The 24,917-nt window shown below is 43.4% G+C and overlaps 1 protein-coding gene across 6 annotated transcripts in view; it reads right to left on the bottom strand.

Moving 5' to 3' along the window:
- Positions 1-24,917, bottom strand: part of GABRA5 (gamma-aminobutyric acid type A receptor subunit alpha5) — an 857,372-nt gene that overhangs the window by 89,897 nt on the left and 742,558 nt on the right. For all 6 annotated transcript variants that reach the window (XM_069636596.1, XM_069636598.1, XM_069636597.1 and 3 more), the window contains one exon: positions 14,906-15,117. In XM_069636596.1, the coding sequence (XP_069492697.1) occupies positions 14,906-15,117 (212 nt within the window). The remainder of the gene's footprint in view (positions 1-14,905; positions 15,118-24,917) is intronic.

The following is a 24,917-nucleotide window of genomic DNA, read 5'->3' as shown; positions in this document are numbered from 1 at the left end:
AACGGAGAATCTGGCACTAGCACACTTCTTATAATCACTAATGAGTTGACATGAAATGGATAAGGTAGCACACTGGTAAATAGGAACAAAAGTATAATGTGGTAGAGGATGCTTTATGTAAGCTCAGGTGGATGCAATATTCAATGAATGCAGTACAGAAAATACTCAATATGATTTCAACCAAACAATGTAATCACTTTTCTCTGGCTATTCACTCCCCCCCCTCTTTATGCAATGCAAGGAAATGGGAGGAAACACACAGTTCTCAGAAATGCAATCAATGTAATTCAGTTCAACCCAGCAAGCTTAGACAACAGAAAACAGATAGGAGTTTTGAAAACACAAGCCCAAATGCTTTGATATGTGCTAGCAATGGATGAGAAATATGCAAAATTTGCTTTTAATTCCCTTTCAGAGGTTCAGGGTGAGTGGTATCTAGTTAATATTAGTCCAGGCTCACACTAGCAATGATGCAGGGATAGTTAACAGGTTAAACGAATTTCTGGCAAATGGAAAAGCAAAACTGCTGTCTTTTTACACGTGAAGAAATTGCAAATCGCGGTAAAATTCGCGGATGCGTGTTCCGCGATTGCGGTAAAACTATAAGGGGTAGGAATGCGGTTCTAGGTGCGATTCAAAGCTAAGATTCTAAGCTTTCAAATAAAAGTTATTGCAAGTCTCTAGCACAAACGGTTGCGGAGATATGACCGATTTACTAGAGGTCGTTTTTGGTTTTTGCAAATTTTAAACACACACTTTTTCAGCTTTAAAAATGATGGCAGAATAACACAATTGCTAAGCTGCAGTTCTACTTAGGTTAAAAATGGATTGAATTATATTATTTTAACTAAGAGATTGGTTCTACACAGTTCTGCTGGGTACTCACACTATATTCTTGAATTAAATGGGCCTCGTCACGGATCTGGTCAGGGTTTTAGACTGGCCTCTGGTCTCTGCACTTCACAGTGATCTGGGTCAGCTCTCTCTGGTTCTCTGGTCTGGGTCTCTAGTTCTGGATAGATTGAAGTCTCTAGTTTGGCTCTCTGGAGGTTTGATGGAGGTAAGTATGGATTTTTCCGGCAGAGCGTCCCGCTGCATATGGAATTGAAGGTCCCTATCTGTCCTGTCTGTCTGCTTTTATGTGTTTAGAATGTGGGTGTGTTCTAGCATCACTGACCCTACCTCTCTCTCAGCTTCTAATTGGTCAAACTTCCATTTATCATTTGATTGGCGAAGCTAAGTTGTGTCAGAGTGATGTCATTTTATGGCTTGCAGATAGGACACTCCTCTGTCAGATTGCACACATTCTATATTTGATAATAAAAGACATATTTCACAGTTACACAGTTGCTTGAAATTACATATACATGGTGTGGCTGAATTTAGCCATGTCTCTGTCCAAATCTGCTGTTTCTAAGAGCTTGCATTCAGAAATGGCACATAATTGACTTTTTAACTGATTTTTTTTCAATTTCTGACATTGACCCAACTTTACATACATGTGCGCAGGGAGTATGGACATTAACTGATGAAGTTTCAGATTTTTAACATGCATACATTTAGAGTAATATCCACTTTTCCGCTAACACCCCCCTGAACATGCCACCGGGTTGAAAAACCTCTTAAAATGTGGGCAGAAAAATCACAAGAATTATGGTGTCATTTATAAAATTTTCACACGTCCGTACTATGAGTTATTCATCTTTTTCTAAACAATATTCTGGCTACAAAGGGGTGTGGTTTCCTCTCAGCACAAGGTAGAAATACTGGTTTATCCAGTTCTGCCAAGCCAGCTTGCTCTCACAGGCAGTGCCCCTCCCAGCTTCTGCCAAGAGGAAGCTACATTTTACGACTGCTGTAATAAAACCTTTGCCTGAGTCAGAACAGGCTTTGTTCAGAGCTCCTGTAGAGCACAGGTAATTCAATTATCAGATAGATGGCATATCCTTAGTGTTGCCAGCAAAAGGCAGATAGCCTGGGAACACAGTTGTGACTCAAGTTTCACTCCTGATGGGGGCAGCTGTCAAGCAAAATCAAGTTCCTTAAACCAGACTTTCAGCTAACTGTCATGTTTTTTTTTTTGTTGCTTTTTAAATTAACTTGCAATTTTACACATGCAGCTAGAATGCTGATTCTAAGTGCAAAACTATGACATTTCAACAGTTACAAAGGCATGTGACACCAAACATAGGTCACTCATTTAATCTAAACATTTTCGATTTTAGTGTCTTTAAATCCAGTGCAACTTAAACTGCTGCAATCCACAGCTCAGCCAGTCTTGTTATAAACCTTCAAGTCACTTCAGAATATCACTTTACATTGTATCCACCTCTCAGTAAGTCTTTCTTTAGCCTGCTTTGGGTTCATTCATTCAGTTTTCTACAAAATCTGGTGGTTTTAAACGCCGGCTTTTGGATAGTGGTGAGTACTGGTACTGCACCCCTTTTTGGGATTTAAGAAAATGAATTCCCAACAGTTATGGGTTTGCTTTTGGCAATCAGCATTGCCATTCCCAATGGTTTCAGACTACTGTGTGGGTAGTCCAATGGTGGTTTTAGGCAGTGTCCTTCTGTGCCCATAACATCGGCAAAAATGAGTGGCAGACTATTCTTCATGCATTTCCCTGTGCATTTTCTGGGAAGCTCTGGCCATCATGAGGTTTTCCATGTCAGTACTGCACAGTTTTGAGGTAGGGCTCGGATGCATGGGTAAATACATCCCACACATCCTCACTGTATATTCCAAACCCTTGATCGTCTTCTCTCCCCGCCTACTCCTGACCCCTCTGCTAATTATTCTCTCTCTCCTTCCGACTTTGCTGACTTCTTTTCTTCCAAAATTCTCTCATTATGCCAAAACACCCTCCTCTCCTCTTCCTATTCCCCTCCTCCGAATTCTCTCTCCCCCTTCTGCTTGCATGTCTAACTTCTCTCCTGTCACTCAGTCCAGTGTTTCCCATCTCCTGTCCAAAACTCATCCTACTGCTGCCCCCTCTGATCCCCTTCCCATGCTCCTTATTCCTAAGATTTGCCCGCTCCTCATTCCCTACATAACCTCCTTCTTCAACATTTGTCTCTCCTCTGCTACCTTTCCTTCAGCCTTCAAACAAGCTACTATCATCCCCATCCCGAAGAAACCTTCTGCTAACCCTCTTCTTGCTTCCAACTTTTGTCCAATTTCGCTCCTTCCATTCCTCTCTAACCTTCTTGAACGTCTAGCTTACTCTCAACTATCAGCTTTTTATCCACTCATTCTCTCCTTCCCCCTCTCAATCTGGATTTTGCCCTAAACACTCCACTGAGACTGCTCTCACTTATGTTCTCAACTCCCTCCTTACCACTTGCTATGCTAAGCAATCCTCTGTCCTTATCCTCCTCGACCTTTCTGCTGCCTTTGATACCATTGGTCACCCCTTACTCCGCAATACTCTTTCTTCCTTTGGCTTCAAAGGCTCTGTCCTCAATGGGCTCTCCTCTTACTTCTCCAATCATTCTTTTGCTGTTTCCTGGGGCGGCCTACCTCCTCCAACATCCTCTTGGACTACTGTTGTAGAGGAGGTCCCAAGCATGTCCTGCACCCATGCCCCCCATGTCCAGGAACGTACTCACCGACGTATGAGATGTATGAGGAGCAAATGAACCAACAGAGAGCCGCGCTGGGACTCTGCCCAGTGTACACCAGAAGAGCCATACCTGTTGAAGCGCCCATAACCAGGCAGCCCTGGGCATCACGGTACCCTATCAGACAGCCATACCGGCCGCTGAGACAAAATGAAGAGTACCTACAGACGGTCTATGAAGAAACCCAAAGAGCCTTAGAGGAGGGCCAGTAGAAATGACACAAGGGCCCGGACAGACTCACGAATGAACAAAAACGGCTATCTAAGGTAGCATGCCAGTGCAAGTAGCTATGCAAATAGATGTAATGGACACAGGAAAGAGACTATGTTAAAACGTAAGGAAACGTTGCTATGAGACAAGATGGAAGTAACCAACCAGTTAATGCGTGTAAATAGGCTTGGAACCCAAGAAGCTAAGAAAACTGTACTGCTTGCAATGCTTAGTAGAAGAATAGAGCGGCATGCGCCAAGTATATATATCTACCTCAATGAAGCATGCTATACAAGTGTGATTCCATTTTGTAAAGCAGAACCAAGCCCAGGCTGCGAGGAGCCACCAAGGCCGAGATTCATATTCCAGCTAAAGCCAGAAGGGAAGAGCGGAATCGAATCTCAGAAAGAAGTAGCTCATGCTTGGAAAGTCGAGGTCAACTCCAGGAAGGGAGGAGAGCGGCACCCCTGAAGAATAAAAACTATAGAGAATACCAGCCAACCAGTGAAGGTCATGATAAGGAGGACCCAGGCAGGTGGCTGGGCTGAACAAAGAATCAAATATACGAAAAGAAGGAAAATTAAGCAGATTCACAGTGAACAGACACGTGAGCAGCCAAGGGCAAAGAGGTACCAACGTCTGATGTCACCCAGAACCCGAGGATGTCATAACTTTTCCTGATAAGAACTACAGTTTTGAGGCCATCCTCAGCCAACTAATTGGCACATAGCCCTAAAGGTACTGATTGATGGAAGGGAGGCAGGGTGAATCTTGGGGCACTCCGCATCTGGGTGTCCATTCTGCATGCTGCTAATTAAAGTGGAGATTTATGCCTAGTGTTGTAACCCACCCAATCACAAAGGACCAACTAATCTACGGCTCTATAGCTTGTAGAACCAATAAGACATTGTAGATATAGTGACGTCTATCCCAAGTGATGTAGTGGGATGGGCATAGACGCCCACCCGATAAGAGTTATCCAATCCACTTGCTATGTTACCATTACAGATATAGCACCTATACTTAAGTTACCTTTCCTAACCAATTATATTGCATGACGAGTTTTGTAGAGTTAGACGTTAATGATGACGAGTTTTATGTATAAAAGTTATTGTTTAACTAAAGTTCGAGGAAGTTGAGGCGAGACAGGCGATCACAACGATGCTGATTTCCAAGTGTTTCCCTGTTTCATGTACTTGTCATTAAACGGACTTCCCTTTGCCAAACTACTGAGTCCTCCTTATTGGGTCGTGTTGGAGTAAGTGAATCCTGCACCCCCATTCCTCACATGGTGCAGCTATCTTGTTTTACAGGTACTAGAGGGTGAGCACTGATCTATGGGCCCGTCAGTGGAAACAACGCCCTCCTGTACACTATGTCCCCCAAGGCTCTTTCCTTTTCTCACTTTATACCTCCCTTCTTGCTCCCGTTTTCTCTTCATTCGGTATCTCTCACCATTTCTACAGAGACAACACCCAGCTTTTCCTCTCCTTCTCTTCTTTCACTCCTGACCTCCATCTCAACTTATCTTCCTGCCTTTCTGCTATCAAAAACTGGATGTCCTCCCACATTCTCTCCCTCAACACTGACAAGACTGAAGTCCTTTTCTTTCCTTCTAACACACTTCCCCACCCCCCTTTCATCCACTTCCCCCTCTAATCTCCCCATCTTTGCTCACACTCACAATCTAGGTCTCCACTTTGACTCCTCCCTCTCCTTTTTCCACCATATTTCTCTCACCTCTCACGCCTGTCGCCACCATCACTTCAATATTTGCAAGATCCACTCCTCACTCACCTTCCATGTCTCTAAACTCTTAATCTCTTCCCTCATCTTCTCTCGTCTTTTCTACTGGTCTTCTCTTCTTTTTGCACTCCCTGCCTCTCATCTAGCCCCCCCAATCCCTCTACCACTCCTCCATCCGTACCCTTTGTCTCCTTGCTCCACACGACTCCATTTACTCATCGCTCTCTTACCTTGGCTGTCTTCCCTTTCACTCCCAACTTAAATTCCAATTCCTGTGTCTTGTTTTCAAATCTCTCCATGACCTCGCCCCCCCTATTGTTCTTCTCTTCTCTCATTCTACACTCCCTCCAATTCTATCCATTCTGCTGATCTCTTCTTACTCACTGTTCCCCCGTCCCCTTGTGCCTCTTCGAGTTTCCATTCCTTTCAGCTCTTGGCCCCTCTACATTGGAACTCTTTACCTCTCTCTATCCGCTCCATCCCCACCTACTCCTCCTTCCATGCCTCCCTGAAATCTCTTCTTCTCCATTCCCCCCTGACCTCCTTCACCACCTTCCCTCCTCTCTTACTTCCCTATTCTCCCTCCTACCCACCTTTCCTACCCTTACTTCTCACCCCTCCCTTCACCTTCCTTCTACCTAGGTAAATTGTTCTACATATTGTTTCATTGATTTGTTTCATGTTTGTAAATATGCTTCTTTCATTTTTCTTGTATCCTGTTGTTATATTGTAAAGCGCTTTGGATTAAAGCGCTATATAAACCTAATATATACAAATACAAATACAAAACACTTGCTAGATTGAGTACAAGAAGTACATTGCTCGGGTGTTGTAAACAGTGCTTTGACAAACAGGAAGCACCAATCTTTGTGTAGTGTTTCCTCAGCATGACTTTCAGATGTTTTAGAGGGAGTACATCAGCCATGAGACGTTGCAGTGCATGATGTAAAGCAACCTTTGCTGGATTGGTCTAATCTGCGATGTATCAAAAGTAGAAAGTCGGTTATGGGATAGTCTCTAGACATAGGAGGACACATGGGAGGTTAGAATTCGCCACTAATAAAATACCAAGTTATTGATTACTGAAGACGAGTAATTGGCAACAAAATTAAGTTAGCCTTCTGGGTAAAGTTGTTTTGAATGAATGATCATTAGAACAAGTCTGAGCCTTCTTCTGCATAGAAGTCGCTTAACTGTCCTGCCATTTTATCTAGACAGGATGAAGGAAAGGCATGCTAGCTCATCTCAAAGTGTCTCTGAGGATACCAGCAGAAATGCTCTAACCGGTTCTGACTAACTGTCTCTGCAAACGGGCACAGAATAAAGAGAGGGGCGGACACTGACCGTTTCACTCCTGGGACAAACAATGTGCAAGACTTTGGGGGTCATTATAAACCTGGCGGTAGCCGTGCCTGTAAAACAGGCACGGCTGCCACAGGTATTCGTTTTTTTTCTGGTTCCCAGAAATGGGCAATAACTGGGTCATTACAGCCTTGCCGGACCCGGTATTTGCCCATTCCTGTGCGCCAGAAAAAATTCTTCCCCATTACCTTTGAGCCCCATCCGGCTCAATTGGAATGTGGAAGCCGTATGCACAGGCACCATTATCAATGGTGCCTGTGCTTCCGATATGCTCTGCTCGTGGGTGCCAGTAGAGCTGCCAGGCCAGTCCTGGCGGCCGCAATGGCACCCGCGAGCAGAACTCTTAGTTTGCCGGTACGGGAACTACGGTACCGGCATGCTTACCGGTACCATAGTTCCCGGACCAGCATACTTATAATGAGGCCCTTTGTCATTTGACAACAGCACCCAAAAAGAATCATCAAGTCGATTTGAAGAGTCTCCTTTAACCTCAAGCATCAGCTCCTGTGAACACATTGCATTATAATTTTTTACTTCCGTTACCTGATTTCACAGATTGGCTGTGACAATGCCCCTTACTGATGCAAGGACATTTTGATTTCTGTAGCAAAATCATTCTTCCCATATTTTTGATCAACAAATGACATGAATCACGAGGCCTGGTGTATCGCAATGATCAAAGGAAGACATCTACAGTGCAATGGCAGGGCTCTTCTCCATTATTCTAACTGTTTAATAACCACCACTAGAAAATAATGGTAGGCTATTTTCCTAGTGCTGGATCATTCCTTTCGCAATTACCAACTGTGAAGAGAAAGTCGCTCCTACTCAAAGAGGCAGGCTAGGGCACAGGGCAGGTGGAACAACATGATAAAAGATAAGACGCAAAAAGGCGGATGCGGGTAAACTGCCTTAATCCATATTCCAATCAGGGAAGACTTTGGTGTGCTTGCAAGATCAGTTGACCAGAGGGAAATGAGTGCTTAAGCCTTGTCTTTGGTCCTCTGATTCACGTATCTGATTGCTTGAGGAGAGACTTTCTCTTTCCTGGGACGACTGTGTTCACAAATTCGTGTAGATGAAAAGGAGATTGTATTTGGTTTGTACATTATTGTGACCATATACTAGGCCACTTTAGGAAGGCATTTTCTCACAAAAGATTGTGCTTAACTGGAAAGACTAGATCACCGGCAAACAACTGGTGAAACATCTGGGGTCTCAGAGGTCACTGTGTTTAAGCTTGTGATGTGTCCAGCTGGTGCATCCGAGGCTTTAGCCAAAGATAATGGGCCTGATTCTCCGAGCGTTTTTCAATATTGCACCATTATGAAACGCTTCTGTGAATCAGGCCCTATCTGTTTAATTAAAGGTCAAAATTACGTTATGAATGTTTGGAACCATTGTGATAACCATTTACCAGGCGACCCTGCATAACATTTGGTGGCCATTTTCCTTTAAGAAAAGATTGTGATTGGCCACAAAGACCATGCCACTAGAAACCAAGGAGTTTGTAAAACACACTTTTTGGTTTTATGACTCCTATTTTACTCTTCTGTGTTTACGAGGAGTATGAAACTCTCTTAAAAACCTTTTGCTTAAAATATGCTGTATGTACGGGGTCCTTTTTTTGTGCATTCATTTGTTAATTGTTCAGATAGACATTGGAAAACAGTAGAGGCCATTTTATTTAGATGAAGGATCGAAATGGACCAGAAAGGACAGATGACTACTATGCTAAAAGAGGGTTTTTAAAACCCAATCCCATTTTTGGAATACTATTTTTACGCATGTAGCAAGCCAGCCCCTCTCCTATGATGACCTTTGCTGAACTGTACTTGCATAAGAGATTTAAATTGTTTCACTTTTTAAATTCATCACTGCACTGATTTTATTTGCAAAGAGGCTACATTGGATCCAATTGTGTTGATTTATCAATAAGTAGACAGGCCATTGAATAATTTATTGATGATATTTAGACAAAAAAAACGCTACTTTTGATTGGTTAGTGCAATCACATGATGGTAATGCTACTTTAACTTTTTCTGTGGGGAAAAAGAGCAAAAACATCAATTTCAATATGTCTTGCATTCTGTGAAGGTTGGCTGGTACGTCTCTGCTCTTATTTAATATGAAAAGTTGCCGAATCTGAACTCATTTTTGATGTTTAACTACACTGTATTGAAGAACATCAATCTATACGATTACATTTGGAACATTCCTAAGCCTGGCCCTTTTTTTGTCAATTGTGCAGTGTGCATGATCACGTCTGCCTCGGTATGTTTTGGAAAAGGGTGCCATTTTTTACTGATCAACCTGCTTGTAAAACAGGTGCTCCTTCCCTCCAGTCCAAATTTCGACTTCCTAAGCCAGCAACTGATAAGGGACCAGGATGATCATATGTTTACACACTGGTCATCATTGTAGCCGTATTGGGAAAACTATGGCACTAACAGAAATAGCACCTTTATGTGGTTGGAGGAAGTACCACTAGCATTTGGATGGAGACATTGCTAATAGAAAAGTCCCCCCCGGTGGAATTACCTCTGGTGGTAATTCCTATAATTCTCATGAAGTACTTTTGGAATCCATAATGGGGAATAACCAATAGTCAGAACCCAGAGAATGTAGCACTGATTTCACAAACTCTTTCATGTCCCTTGATTGCAGAACATGGCTTCTGGAAATGCTGCACATCCAAACCATACTCACAACCCCAGTCTTCACCAATGTTCCCTCTAATTATTTTTCTCTATGTGTGGAACTGGTTGCCTTTCGTGTGCACTTTATTTTCCATGTGCGCAAATAACTCACGAAGTAAGACACTTTGTGAGCATACATAGTTAGTGAGCTACAATCTTCGAAGAGAGTTTGGAAAGGAATTGCCCCTTCCAAACTACTGCAATTCTTTACTAATCTGCAAAAGAGGTGCATCTTACAACAATGTTTCCAAAGACATAGGTTAAAAGAATATATTTTATATGTGATTATAAAGATAACTCATCAACCAGTTAAAGGCCTCAAGATGTGCCACAGTAGCTTGCAAAAGTACTCCTGTGCACAGAGAAATGTGTGCTTTATGTCACTGGAAAAAACACTCATGTGTATTACAAAAAAACAAATGTTGCTCATCATAACTGATGTGGCATTCAAAAATCAAACTGGATACAATATTTGCAGATGGATTAAAGGCAACTAAAACGAATGTGTCAGACAAAAGGCCAATAGGAGTTCATGGGCCACTTTAATGAAATAATTCAAGGGCCACATGAGAAAAAGCCACTCATAATTTGTGTAAAGATGATAAATGCATCAGAAGAACTGCACCACAGAATATGAAGATTAAACTTCCCTAGCTTTTACTTACTATCCACATTATGTTGCCCAGTGAGTTACTCAAAATCAGCCTTACAGCTTAGAGACATGTACACCATACATTTTATCCCTAATAACAGAAAAATGTGCCCAATAAAAAGGGGAAACAATGGACACATAGTAACCAACCCCAGGCTTCTGCACACAAAGGTCCACTGATATTGTTTCAAATCAGTGATCAGCAGAGCATTGGCATAGGAAGGGATTCTAATAATATTTTGAACATCTTTTAATAAGCATAAAGTATTCCTGTTGGAAAAGCCAATTACTGTTTTACTCTCTGAAAAATCATTTCACTACGAGTAGGAAGTAAATACTTATCAGAGCCTTGCTTGTAACCCTGACATAGGAAGTAAATGATTGGGCATACAAAGGCTATAGTTTTGCCTGCACTTGCTCACCACAGCCTAGATAAAATTAAACAAGAGACTTACGGAGGTTTCTTATAGAGTCCTGTTGAAGTGAATCACATATTTATGCCTTTTAGGTTAATAGCATCAATGTTCAGAGGTACGACAGGTTGAGAGCCTTCTTCTGCAGTCAGTAAACATAGAACACATGTTTAAATTGACATGCCCTCAGCAGCTGAGCATAGAAAGAAACAGAAAGTGCAATTCTCTAGACTGTTACTAGAGTTTCCTTTCCTTCAGCAAACAAACACATGTTCCACACTGTAATGTACTGTACTGCCAAAATTAAATGATTTGTTTTTTGAAAGTTACTGATTTGTTCATCGCCTGCAAGGAGTGTACTCCTGAGCCCTTTCACCCATACCCTTCCCCTGCTCCAGTGTTAGCCTCCAATACTAGTTGAGAGGGCACTGTAAAACATGAGGTGGTAGCAGTGAAACACTTGCTGGGATATTTGCATAACCATAATACTTTGCAAGCAAAACATATTTAGTGCCTCACCATGATATTATATGCATTTTAAGAAAATGGCATGAATCTACAGATACAAAATTATTTTGCAGAGCAAACAAGATCGTTTGCAACTTATTCCACCTTTATATTGTTTGGTATTTTTATACAACTGATGAGTGAAATCGTTTTTGTATAGCATTGAGTTACAATATAATGTGTCAAGCTCTATGCCCAATGCAACTCTGAACACTTAAAAAGGATGCAGATTGTGTGAAATGCATTCTACTGTCTGAATATCCGGTGCACTAATAATATATACGAGTAATACCTCGCATAGCCCATACCCTTTATCGTCGGAAGGATATTCTAGGGGCAACATGCTCGCCAAGGCAACAGGAGCGCCACAGGTTCGATCCCCGGGTCCGCGCTTAGAAATCTCTGTGTATTAAGCGCGTTATAAATAACCTATCATATATATCCCTTGCAGGTCAAGTGAGACATATTGCAATGTTGCTCTACACTTATAGGGGACTGTTAGCAATGTTAAAGTAGGAGATGCTGAGCATGGCCTTCGTCTACTCAAAATTCTTAGGGTGCAAATGAATATTTGAGTTTTATCATGCATTAACATGCAAGAGGCCACTTCAAAGAGCTTGCGTGACATATGTACTAAGAATAGGAAGCATGGAATGAGTTTAATCATCTAAGTAGCCTGTTTACCTACAGTCAGTATTCGATATTTGAGATGATAGTTATGTTACATAGTGTGGGCGATGCTTTTATCATTAATATTAGTGTATTTATTGAGCGCAGACCTCGCTTTGGGAATCCCCAGAGTGCTTTACAATTGTAGAGGGAAGAACACAGTGAGGGAAACAGAGACAAGGTAGTGGGAGCTAACAGGGGAAGGCAAAGGCAGCCAATTAGCAGTAAGAGATCTACAAGCAAGTTGAGGAGGAGACAGTGGGGGCAGATCAGATTCTCAGGTACGATGAAGAGTGCAGGGGGTGTGGACCTATGTGTTACGGAGGAGCCATTCCTTGTAGAGTAAGGTTTTCAGCCCTTTCCTGAACTGTAGCAGCAATGGGGTATGTCTGATGTTGATGGTAGGCAGTTCCAGAGTCTTGGAGCATGGTCAGAGAAGGCTGTTCTTCTTGTTCTTTCCATCCTGCACCATTGGAGTTCAAGCCTTCACCTTTCCATACTTATGGTGGATTTCAGCCCTCTGGAGATTCTATGTTACTCATTGAGGTAGTTTAGGGACTTCAGGGTGACAGCCTTGTAGATGATCCAACAGGATTTGTAGATGATACAGGCTTGCAGCGGGAGCCAGTGCAGTTAGAGAAGAGTCAGGGTTGAATTTCCAGAGTCCTTTCATCAGTGGTGCTGCAGCATGCAGGACACATCTCAGGGTTTCCATGGTAGTCACTCGGAAGGCTTCCAGAAAGGCAGTTTTTTAAAAGGCACGTTGAATAACAGAAGTTCTGGTACTTGAACGCTACTCAAATTACAACAAACATAAAATAAGTGGAAGTGGGTACATATCTGGTAACCTTTCACAGAACCAAGCGAGGAAGAGTCAAGGTTGTCTGGTAATATTTAAATATGTTTTGGGGTAGAGGTTAGAGTAAGCGCATCATAGACTAAAGCATTGGAGTCATGGGTGGGGAGGGAACAGTAGTTGGTTAATGTGTGCAAGCATATCTGTTTTTCGGTTTTTATGGTCATGCTTGCATAGTAGGGCAATGTAAATGAGCTACACCAGCATATTTTGACAAGTTAGTTATTTTAGGAGAAAGCAAATGTCATTTTGCTTAGATGAGAATTGCCTGTGTGCGCTGCTATAATTCTTCTGAGGTGCACCAAGAAGGAAGCTGGGCAAGCGCACATGCACACAGCTTAGAAGGAACATTGGTCTTCACCCCTCCTCCACATACGCCATCGTAACAATGAACAAGGACACTTCTCTGGCCCTACATAATTCACTCAGCTGCCCACTCTGAAAGGATGAAGGGTGCTGCCTCATAGCAATGTAAAGAAGGCACATCAATTGCGCAAAAGAACAAATATACCATTTCCTGTTCAGCCAAGTATTTCTTGTAGTCAAGTATTCTGTGTGATTTCTTGATTTGTATTGCTAAAGAAATCTGCTAATACGATCAGGAGTACATGCTCATGATTTATTGCCACATTCTTTCACTGCACTATAGCACCTTTCAATGCCATCCTGCTCAACCATCTCCGTGATAACCTGGGTTTCACCGATCAGGTCCTGGCTTGGCTGACCTCCTTCCTCTCTGATCGACCCTCCCAGGCCCAACATGGGTCCTTCCTCTCCTCTATCTCTATCTCTACCTGTGATGCTCCCCAGGGGTCTAACCTCTCTCCCTGGCTGTTCAACCAATACCTGCCACTTCTCGCCCACCACATTGCCACTCTCTGCCCCAACTTTCAGTGCTATGCGGGTGACACTCAGCTCATTTTCAGGCTCCTTTCTGCCACCCCTTCTCCTTCTCTCATCTCTGGATGTCTGTCCGCCATCCAAGTGTTGTGTGCCGCCAATGATATCTTCCTTAATGCCAGTAAGACCAAGATTCTCCTCATCGGCACACCTGCTCCCTTATTTCCTGTCACTCTCTGGCTGGTCTCTCTTGGCCCTCTTCGCGCTCCCACCTGTGAGGCAAAAAACCTTGGGATCATCTTCGACTCCACACTTTCCTTCTCTCCTCAAATCTCTGACATCTCTAAGAAGTCACACTACCAGCAGTACCTCCTCAGAGGTATTCTTCCTTTCCTCTACTTTCCCCAGAAGCTCACTGTCTCCAGAGCTCTGGTTCTCTCTAGGCTGGACTACTGCAACAGCCTCTTTCTAAATCAGCTTGCCTCCACTCTCCGCCTTCTGCAACTCATCCAACACAGGACTGCAAAACTTGTCCTTGGCCTCAAGCCCAGGGATCGTATCTCTCCAGTTCTGAAATCCCTGCACTGGCTCCCAGCAGCGGTGAGGATTAAGTTCAAAACCCTCTGCATTGTCCACAAGGACTTCTGGGGCCTGGAGCCTCAATACCTTCAACTCTCTCTTCCTAGATATCTTCCTTCTCGAGCTCTTCGCTCATCCGCCTCCAACTCCCTTAGGGTTAGTCGCTTCTCCAAGCAGCGACTTGATGGTAGATCTCTTTCTTCTGATGGGGCCTCCATCTGGAACAGCCTCCCTGCCTCTCTGAAACTTGAGGAGAACCATCTCAGGTTCCGGAAGCACCTCAAGACCTTCCTCTTTGCTTCTGCTTTCGCACTTCCTCTCCCCTGCTGATCTCCTGCCTGATTCTGAAACTGCACGGGTTACCTGGTTACCCTCTGATCCCTAGCCCATGTCCCCTCCTCAGCAGTTGCACACCTGCACTGCCCCTCTGGCAACCCTTGCACCCGGGGACTGGTTCTGTATCCCTAGAGCCCCTTCTAGCACTTAACACCTGATGTCTGCACTTACTCCTGCACTTGCCACCAGATGGCCGCACTTTTATTTATTTTACTGTTATCCCATTTACTGCACTGACCCCTCCCCGCCTCCCTCCCTCCCCTGCACTTGTACGATTTGAATTTCACCCGGCCTAGTAGGATCGCTGTCTCTGTCTTCCCTCTGTTTCCCCTCCCTTGCCTCATCGCGTCTTGAAACACTTGTATATAGGCACGTTATAAAAGCCATATCATATCATATATGTGTTCAACACTTACCTTGTTTTTTGCGGCTTCCAAAGCTTTCTTCCCATCCCATGCCCAACTCCTTTTGGTAAAGTAGTTCACTGTTGCAAACTCAATCAATGCAGAAAAAACAAAGGCATAACACACAGCGATAAACCAGTCCATTGCAGTCGCATAGGCCACTTTGGGCAATGAGTTCCGGGCGCTGATGCTTAGGGTGGTCATCGTCAACACTGTAGTTACGCCTTCAAAGAAGAACAAAGAGGTCTGTTAGCACACCAAACTCAACAAGTTAACACAGCTTCTGCATGTATAACAGAGCAAAAACTTTGACAAAATGTTGGAACTAAAATGTATGTTTCAATAGATGTAGCAGACAAAATGTAGTATACAACAGCCACTCTGCCTCCAATGTTTTTGTATTCCCTCAATTTAATTTCAGTTTAAATTAAGTATACATATTTGAACAGCATCCAACGATGTTGAGCAGTCTTCCACTACTTTACAGTTGTTTAGTTTTAATTTCACTTTGTGCTTCTCAATCATTTAGAGCTTTTAAATTAATTAATCCTATATGTCAGCAAAAAGAAAGCAAGTGTCCTAGAGTTTACATTTAGCTGTGTATGTCACGGTGCAACTGGAGAAGTTATGGAGTACAAGATTATGAAACATTTGTTAAGGAATGAAAAAATACATTCCTGGTATGACAGTTCCATTGATTTCTTTCCGAATTAAATCTTGCAAGCAAATAATATATCCTTATAGTCTGTACCTGCTGTTGCTAAAGGCCCAGAAATCTACCAGCAAAGTGAGGAGGTTATGGAGGGCTGATGTTTCTAACATGATATGCATTGAGAGCAAAAACCTGTTTCTGACAAAGAAACCATTGATGTAACTGTGAAGGATTCCTATCTGGCAAGGCTGTAATAGCCCTAGCTTATTGATTTTTATTAATAACAAAATGACCCAGGTAATGCATCTTGGAAAGGGTGGTCTGTTAACCGGACCACTCTTCTTTCAGTAAACTCCATGCCAAAAATATAGTGGACATGTGTGCCCTGATGCCTCAGTAGCCTCAGCTGCAGGTCACAGGTGCCCTGTGGACAGCTGCTGGTGACAGCCAACTCACTGCAGATGTTGCATTTAAGTCTGCACCTCTGTGCCAAATTCAATATGATTATGATAAACTACTCATAAAAAGTACACTTCCTGAGGCAGCAGGTGTGGTTAAATATATGTTTCTTTATTCAGTTATACAGGTCTCATAATTTAGGAACAGAGTAGGATATTAGCCTCGATTAGAGCCTGCTGGCTCCCACTCACCAGGCTACATCTAACTGCCTGGGTTGGAACTCACCTCTTCAAAGAACACAGATCAACATTCCAAGCACTCAGGGAACATTCTCTCCATGACATCATCAGATGCATTCAGGCACTGAAATAGGATGTACCAACGACCTACCTGGTGGCAGGGTAATCTGAAAATATAAGCCCTACCTCTTTTGGTATTTTGTTGGGGAGTTCACATAATTAGTATAGCCACATCTGATGTGCAGCATACCAGTGTCAACCCTGTGAGCTCTGACAGGTATGAGCGGCTATGTGGATTTCAGGCATCTGCCTTTCTCCATTCCAATGACTGAGACATAGTCAAGATGCATGCCTCTATTGACCCTCTAAAAGGGAAGGTAACTTGCCAGGCCGGGGATCTCCCTGCTGGAGGGTGCATGAAACACAATACTGCTCTATCCCAACATGCTATCCCTTCACACAGCAACCAGAGAGGTTTTGACACAAATATGATGACACTTCCCTCTGAGTAGTGTCTGGGGTGCAGCAGAATATTGTTCCTTGGAGCAGCACTCTGAACTGGGGAAGAATCACCTTCCTCCAGACATCTAGAGCTAAGGCCCATGATCGTATGGAGCCCTGAGCAAGATACAACAGCGTTCTTAGACTAAAAGATTCCCAGTAGATTTCAGTTCCCTTCGATGTATCTCACCTTTTTCTTTGACGAGGGGTTTCAATGATTGGTTCATTCCCTAAAGTTCAAACACCAGCTGTGCCGAGAATTCATCAGGCAGTGTGTGATGGGGAAACGTAATTTTACAAAGAGCCTCATGAGGGGTTTGGCAGTATTAGTGCTGCTACTTTATGCAAAATTAATTACTGTTACTTCAACACCTCATAGAAGGTTTTGGTTATTCCCCATTCTGGCGTGTCATTGGACTCCATTTTGAGTGATGGTATTTCGACAGGTGATAATACTGACTCCATCTTTACTTACCGCCTTTGTGCATGGTATTAACTCCCTCCACTCACAAGCGGCTGCATTTTTTTGCCCATGGTAATCATGCAGGGCAGTGAACAGGCGATATATAGAAATACTGACTGTTTCACCATGACCACCACACTTTTAATGAGGCTCAAAGGTAGTGCCTAGGCCTCAAATTGAAGGTCCCAGTTTCATTCTGCACCTTGGCTACAGCAAAAAGCATCTGAAAGAATGTAAACCAGAGGAGGAATGAAATACATTAACCTGCCAGAAACCTAGCCCTCTGGCTCAAGAATATCTATTTAAAAAGGAGACACGATTGGCGGAGAGGGGGAAGGGGAGCAAAAATTAGAAGAAGAGATAATACGGAGAAGAGCAGAAAAAAGGAGCAGTGAAGTGCAGATAAAGAAAAGAGACAAGACAAACAGGAGGGAGCTTCTGATATCAGGTGATAGTTCGAACAATAAATAATTCTCAAAAATGAGGCAACATTTTTTCAAGGAGTGGGATAAAAAGGGGCCTATGCAACCTGAACTCAACTCTGCCTACCAGCACTCTCTTATCCATACAAATAAAGAAAGGGGCTAATACCAAGCACTCTACCATAGTGAACATATATTAAAAAATAACATTAATAAGGGGCAACATATAGCATTGTACTTGATAAACACTTAAGTCATAATTCCTAACCCACTGATGGATAAAACAGGAATAATCCCAGGTTTCAATAATGAATCACAATCGGTTAAGACCTGCGTTTCAGACCTCTTAGTTTAGTGTTGGTGTGGCATGTGGTTCACTAGGTGTAGTTTAAAAATGGCAATGAAGATGACAGGGACAACTGCCTAAGCAAAACATTAGATGACTGTTGCAGAAGCCTGCTCTGAGTGAAAGTGTATGTGCCCTTTACATTAGCACCCACACAGAGATGGTGACATTGGTTCACATGAGGAGCACATCAGCCTACAGTGGACAACCCTTCCCTTGCCTTAGTTATCTTGACCAATGACTTCTGCCTTCATTTTCCAGAGACTAGAAAAGCAATCAAGCAAATTAAATTACAGCAAGGATTGAGCCAGAATCCTTAAGGAAATGACAGCTGGTAAGGGAATCTTCACTGCAAATTGGGAACTATTTGGGGAAAGAGCAGGGTCCAGGGAGAGGTAATTTCTTTATGCAGGGAAAAGCAGGATAAGCCAATAATGCAGGTTGGTTGAAGTTTTTTTTTATTTATCATTCCCATAGTTCATATGTTAAGAGTTCAGAGTTCACAGTTCAATATTTCATAGTTCATAATTGATTAACTAACTGTAGAATTATCACTACTGTGTGAGTGGTGAGATGATCAGTAATTGTTTTTATAAGAGATGGAAAGAAAGGGATCTGAGTTGATCAGGTGGTGCTCCTGGTAGATGGTGAATCTGGGCAATTTATCAGTTAATCAACACAATGTAACAGTGTAAGGTAGGCCTACATTGAACATCTAGGTGGATAAAATATGCATGTGAATTAAACATCATTAAGTTTATCCTGTAAGAGCCTGTCCCTAAACTAAACTTTCTGAAGAGTATCAGAAGGTTTCAATTGGAGACTTTAAACCATATACACACTTGGGCAAAGATAAGTTGAAACTGTTCTAGGCTTGTGCTCTACAACAGCTCCACAACTAAGGACTAGCTGACTATGTAGACCGGTGTTAACCTCAAAATGGGGTTGCTGGTGGTACTCTCGTTCAGGTTGGAATTGCCATTGCATTTCGGTGCTGGACTGCCCCTGGGCAGGACAAAGACTGATATGCAAATGAATATTTCCCATCTGTGAAAGGCACAGTGAGTAAAAGCAGTGGCTGCAAACTCTCAAGTGGTTAATAACCACTGAACAGGTTATCAGGCCTTGTTCTGTCGAGAGAGGGGCGCCCGCTACCTTTGCAAACTAAATTTTAAGGAACCTGGGATTGGTAACCCTAGGTCTCCTGGGGGCAACCAGACGTGGTCTCCCTCTCACTGTGCTTAGAGAGGCATCAGCTTCACCTCACTGATGATCCCCAACAAGGGTGAAACATGTGTATGGGGTTGCTGGTGGTACTCTCGTTCAGGTTGGAATTGCCATTGCATTTCGGTGCTGGACTGCCCCTGGGCAGGACAAAGACTGATATGCAAATGAATATTTCCCATCTGTGAAAGGCACAGTGAGTAAAAGCAGTGGCTGCAAACTCTCAAGTGGTTAATAACCACTGAACAGGTTATCAGGCCTTGTTCTGTCGAGAGAGGGGCGCCCGCTACCTTTGCAAACTAAATTTTAAGGAACCTGGGATTGGTAACCCTAGGTCTCCTGGGGGCAACCAGACGTGGTCTCCCTCTCACTGTGCTTAGAGAGGCATCAGCTTCACCTCACTGATGATCCCCAACAAGGGTGAAACATGTGTATGGGGTTGCTGGTGGTACTCTCGTTCAGGTTGGAATTGCCATTGCATTTCGGTGCTGGACTGCCCCTGGGCAGGACAAAGACTGATATGCAAATGAATATTTCCCATTTGTGAAAGGCACAGTGAGTAAAAGCAGTGGCTGCAAACTCTCAAGTGGTTAATAACCACTGAACAGGTTATCAGGCCTTGTTCTGTCGAGAGAGGGGCGCCCGCTACCTTTGCAAACTAAATTTTAAGGAACCTGGGATTGGTAACCCTAGGTCTCCTGGGGGCAACCAGACGTGGTCTCCCTCTCACTGTGCTTAGAGAGGCATCAGCTTCACCTCACTGATGATCCCCAACAAGGGTGAAACATGTGTATGGGGTTGCTGGTGGTACTCTCGTTCAGGTTGGAATTGCCATTGCATTTCGGTGCTGGACTGCCCCTGGGCAGGACAAAGACTGATATGCAAATGAATATTTCCCATCTGTGAAAGGCACAGTGAGTAAAAGCAGTGGCTGCAAACTCTCAAGTGGTTAATAACCACTGAACAGGTTATCAGGCCTTGTTCTGTCGAGAGAGGGGCGCCCGCTACCTTTGCAAACTAAATTTTAAGGAACCTGGGATTGGTAACCCTAGGTCTCCTGGGGGCAACCAGACGTGGTCTCCCTCTCACTGTGCTTAGAGAGGCATCAGCTTCACCTCACTGATGATCCCCAACAAGGGTGAAACATGTGTATGGGGTTGCTGGTGGTACTCTCGTTCAGGTTGGAATTGCCATTGCATTTCGGTGCTGGACTGCCCCTGGGCAGGACAAAGACTGATATGCAAATGAATATTTCCCATCTGTGAAAGGCACAGTGAGTAAAAGCAGTGGCTGCAAACTCTCAAGTGGTTAATAACCACTGAACAGGTTATCAGGCCTTGTTCTGTCGAGAGAGGGGCGCCCGCTACCTTTGCAAACTTAACCTCAAAATGTCACCTGATGCAGATATTCCAAGCTATTCAAGACAAAGAACCTCTCAACAATTCAAACAATGATCCATAGAAAACTAGGTGAATTGATGACCCACTAAGGACTTGTTTCATAACCACTCATTGGTCCAACACATAACGTTAGATGTCATCCTGCACATCATCCGGTCAGGGGATATTCCTCCATAGCACTTCAAAATGGTTGGTTATTGGGCACGAAAGAGTCTTACTTATCAAAATAAAGAGTTGCAAAATAAATCCTCAAGTAATGAAGCTAGAAAGATAGACCTTGTAGAAAGAAACTGGTGGGGAACCTCATAATATTGCATGTGACCAAAAGCATCGAGCTGGTCACGAGAGAAGGATTTCAAGAATTTCCAGAAACCTTTTACCTTGTTTTCTGGAGTTAGAACTGGAGCATCTTTTGCTATGAAACGAGCACACGTTGGCTTAGTTCAAACAAAAAAGCCCACCTCAAATATAGATCCACAAATTCCATTCGATTTTTAGAGGAGTAACTTTTCTATAGACGTCACATGGCAAAGTACATGACCAGATATCACGCTCAAAATGCTTAAAGAAAACAATACTGAAAGAAATGTGTTTCTGAACAGATTATCTCGACTCTGCAGGATAGTGTAGACCACAATACCAAGTGCACACAAGATAAAGACAAAATGCATTCATTCCATAACCCAAACATGCACAAAATGGCCTGGACATCCACAATGCCAAAAAAGGATAAAGTATTGAGCACCAAGTTAAATGAAAGAAATCCACCCATTTGGAAGAGTCAGGGAAGGTATATTCCAATTCAGAATATGGGGGACCTCAATGTCATGGCTCTGTCAACTGTTCAGCCAAACGGTGGGCGGTGTAGCATTGCTAGGGTACCTAAGAGTTTTGTCAGGATTCTTAGAAGCAATACAGTTTGTAGATTTAAGGCATTTTGCACTGTACTTGAGATCTTGCTTACTTGCCACTACTCTCTTGACTCACCATTTGGTAGCCGGACTGAGCTAAAGACTTTCTGGACTTGTTGGGAAATTCAAAGGACTAAACAAGATAAATAAAAGCAGCTGCAGAGATATGAAACACCATATCCAGGTTTTGACTGGCCTATAAAGCAATAGGGCAATGCCTGAAGGGCCGTCCCATCTGTCATGTATGGGGAATGTTCTGCAGTGGCAAGACCTCTGGTTGTTTTATGGCCTCTTTGGGATTTTGACAGGAATTGCCAGGCCGGAACAGAATGTGGAGGTGGGACTCTGTGCTGTGTGTTTTCTTACTCCAAGAAAGTAATGTGTATGTATGTTTGTCACAATTTTAATGTGGATAGACAGGCACAGATTTGTTTGGATTCTGCCCACTCTTTTTATGAAAAGGGCAGGCATAGCACTCAGAGATTTCTAGCAATGGTGGATGCAATAGTTTGCAATGGCCACCGCCATTACTGATCACCGTGCATACAATAGCATGCAGTGGTGATAAAGGCGGTTTAGCCGCATTGAGCTAATTTTCGCACAGAAACCTGGTATGGTGCCGGGTTCCCACGCCAACACCTGCTCCATGCAGATAAAGGCAAGACGCCCATGCAAAGGAAACTGGCATTCTAGGAGTCATACAAAAATAAACTTAGTTATGGCTTGCTCCACACTTATTGAAGTTCTTTTGTTTGGTCTATCACCAAACAATAATGCAAGATCGCTATCTCTTTCAGCAAAAGGTGTTGATATCTTATTAGTTGTAAACTTCATTTCTAATTTCTTATTATTGGTGGGCTAAATACTCATGATTCATTTCTAGTTCACAGTGAGGAATGCTCTTCGCCAGTAGTCTTTTCATTTTTGGATTTGGAGCATTATGGTGGTGTAAAACACCACCATATTTGCTAAAGCTATTTCTGTGGAGGTTGGAGAGAATGAATGGGCGTGGGAAGACGAATATCGTATTGGCATGGCAAATGGCAATGCTTGAGTTATGAAACAGCAGAAACAACATTTGTTCTTTTCTGTGTATCGCTGCCACTATACAAGAATGATTCCTTGTTTATCACAACTTGTGCTAATCAGGAGCTGTGTAAGAGGCTGCCAGGCTTTCAATTTCTTGTGTAGTGATTTTATTCTCACCTCAAGCAGTGTACAAGTTGGCCATGTCAAAACTGTGTACGTTCAACAATGCGAGAAAGAGTTAGATCATGTCAAAACTGCAGTAACATCTATGGGCCTCATTACGAGCCGTGCAGCTATTACGAGGACTGCTGTGGGTCCCGCTAAGGAACACCTGGTCAGACCAGGTGTCCTTTGTTGGACCCGCTAGCAGTCCAGGATGCTAACAACGGGCCCGTCATTAACGGGCCCGTTGTTAGCATCCTCCCCATTCCCATTGAGCCCTATGGAGGCTCAAATGGGAATGGGGATGTACCGGGTCTAGGTCCCGCGAAAGGGATTTACCGGGCCCTCCAAGGTCGGAATGGCCCAGTGAGTCCCCTTTCGCGGGACCCGGACCTGGAACCCGGTATGGAGGTAGCCATGCCGTTTTTAGCGGCATGGCTACCTCCATACTCGTAATGAGGCCTGTTCAAAAAATTGGTAAATCATGTAATATTATGCTAACTAGACAAATATCAACATTTACTCCCAGAAATATAAAAATGTATGCAGTAATGCAAGCTGTGCCAGAAATTAAAAGCTAATTTGCCACTTGGCGAATTCATTCTGCTTGCAACGCCAGAGCCTTGATACAGAATGGAAAATGCATTGTATTGCTGCAGTAGCTGGGTCCGCCATGTGGAACTCTACCATTGTTCATCGGTCTTTGCCAAGTTGGGATCCGCAAGATTTGAAGTGGTCCACCGAGAAGTTAAAAAAGCACTAAAAGCAAGGAGTCCCCAGATACTACTTCCAGGTGAGGTGAATCAGATGGACAGCTGAATGTTTCAGTATTAGCAATTATTTGTAATGGATAGCCAAAGAAAATATCAGAAGTACTACGTAAAGCTGTATACGAGCCCTTACAGAATAAAGGGACTTTTTGAGAGTCCATTAAAACTGTACATCTCTTTTGAAAATGTTTTGAAAAGATAAAAAAAAGACTACATACCTTTATATATTTACCTGTCATTGAAACCTTTGGCAGAAGTGTTCATGTCCAGCTCCCTTAATGAGAATGCCGCCATTGTGAGTGGGCGTATCTGAGCACCTGTTTTACCACCTCGATCTCTATGGCTCATCGAGCACAAGGCTAATGGTGGAAGCAGCATTGCAGCTTTGCTCTGCTTCACCAACAGAATAGAGGGTTAATGGGGGGAGCCCAGTGGGAATGATGAGGTGGGCCGGAGATCTGGGGGGCATGAAGGCAGGCAAGGGAGAAGGAGGCAGAGGTACATGGGGGGAGAGGTAAACATTGCAAGTCATTCATTTGGTATGTTCCAATCTGATATTTTGTGAAAATAGGAGAACTATATAGTTGTGGCCCTTCATTCAGTTCAGAGTATCTCAATGGAAGGTATACATTGGAACAAGATTGAAATGTTAGATGGCTGCCATTGCAACTCTGGACGAGAGCAGTAATAGTTTGTCTCTGTTTCACTTTCTATTTGCCACATACATGTGTGACATGTCCATGTGTTATGTTTGATACTCCCAGACGTGGACCCCTTGCACACTATTCTTAGAGAGGCACAGCTTCACCCTACTGATCAGGTCCAACCAGACCGAAACACGTGTCTGGGGTTGCTGTTGGTACTCTTGTTCAGAGGAGATTTGGCTAGCATTTTGGTGCTGGACTGCCCCAGGGCAGGGCAAAGACTGATATGTTTTGGATATTTCTCCTCTGTGAATGTCTGGCCGAGGGACTCCCAGGACCCCCCTTGTTAATTTTGATACTCAAAGACTGCAACCGTCAGTGGGTGATACTGCTCCTGGTTTGTGCCTGGCGAGTCAGTCAGCATTGTGTGCAGCCTTCTGGGAGATGATGTTTAGGGAAGGAGGTGAGGGATTAAATGGTGTCATGACTACATCTCCCAGAATGCCATATGTCTATAGTCAGTATTGCTCAGTTTTCATTGGCAGGTATTGTGCAACACGTGCTTCACATGAAAAGAGAATCCTCCTGTGGCAGAGGCTACGCTGCAAGAGCCCTTAGCCCTATTGGAAGGTAACTTAGAGGCGGAGCCATCGCTTAATCGGAACGTCAGCCCCTCCTTTATAAGAGGCATGACCCTCTCAAGAAGTTTGCAACTTGCCACCTGCACACATGTATGCTTCTCCAGTCCTGCTTATCTCTCTTTGCATTCCTGGACTTGGAGTCCATGATTAATAATGGGAAAATGCAAGACCTATGATGCAAACAACACACTAAGCTAATATCTCCCCTTTGGAACGGGGCA

Source organism: Ambystoma mexicanum, chromosome 7p (assembly GCF_040938575.1).
Source record: "Ambystoma mexicanum isolate Mex_15411 chromosome 7p, UKY_AmexF1_1, whole genome shotgun sequence".
In the NCBI taxonomy this organism is placed as follows: Eukaryota; Metazoa; Chordata; class Amphibia; order Caudata; family Ambystomatidae; genus Ambystoma; species Ambystoma mexicanum.
This window is presented reverse-complemented; position numbering and strand designations above follow the sequence as displayed.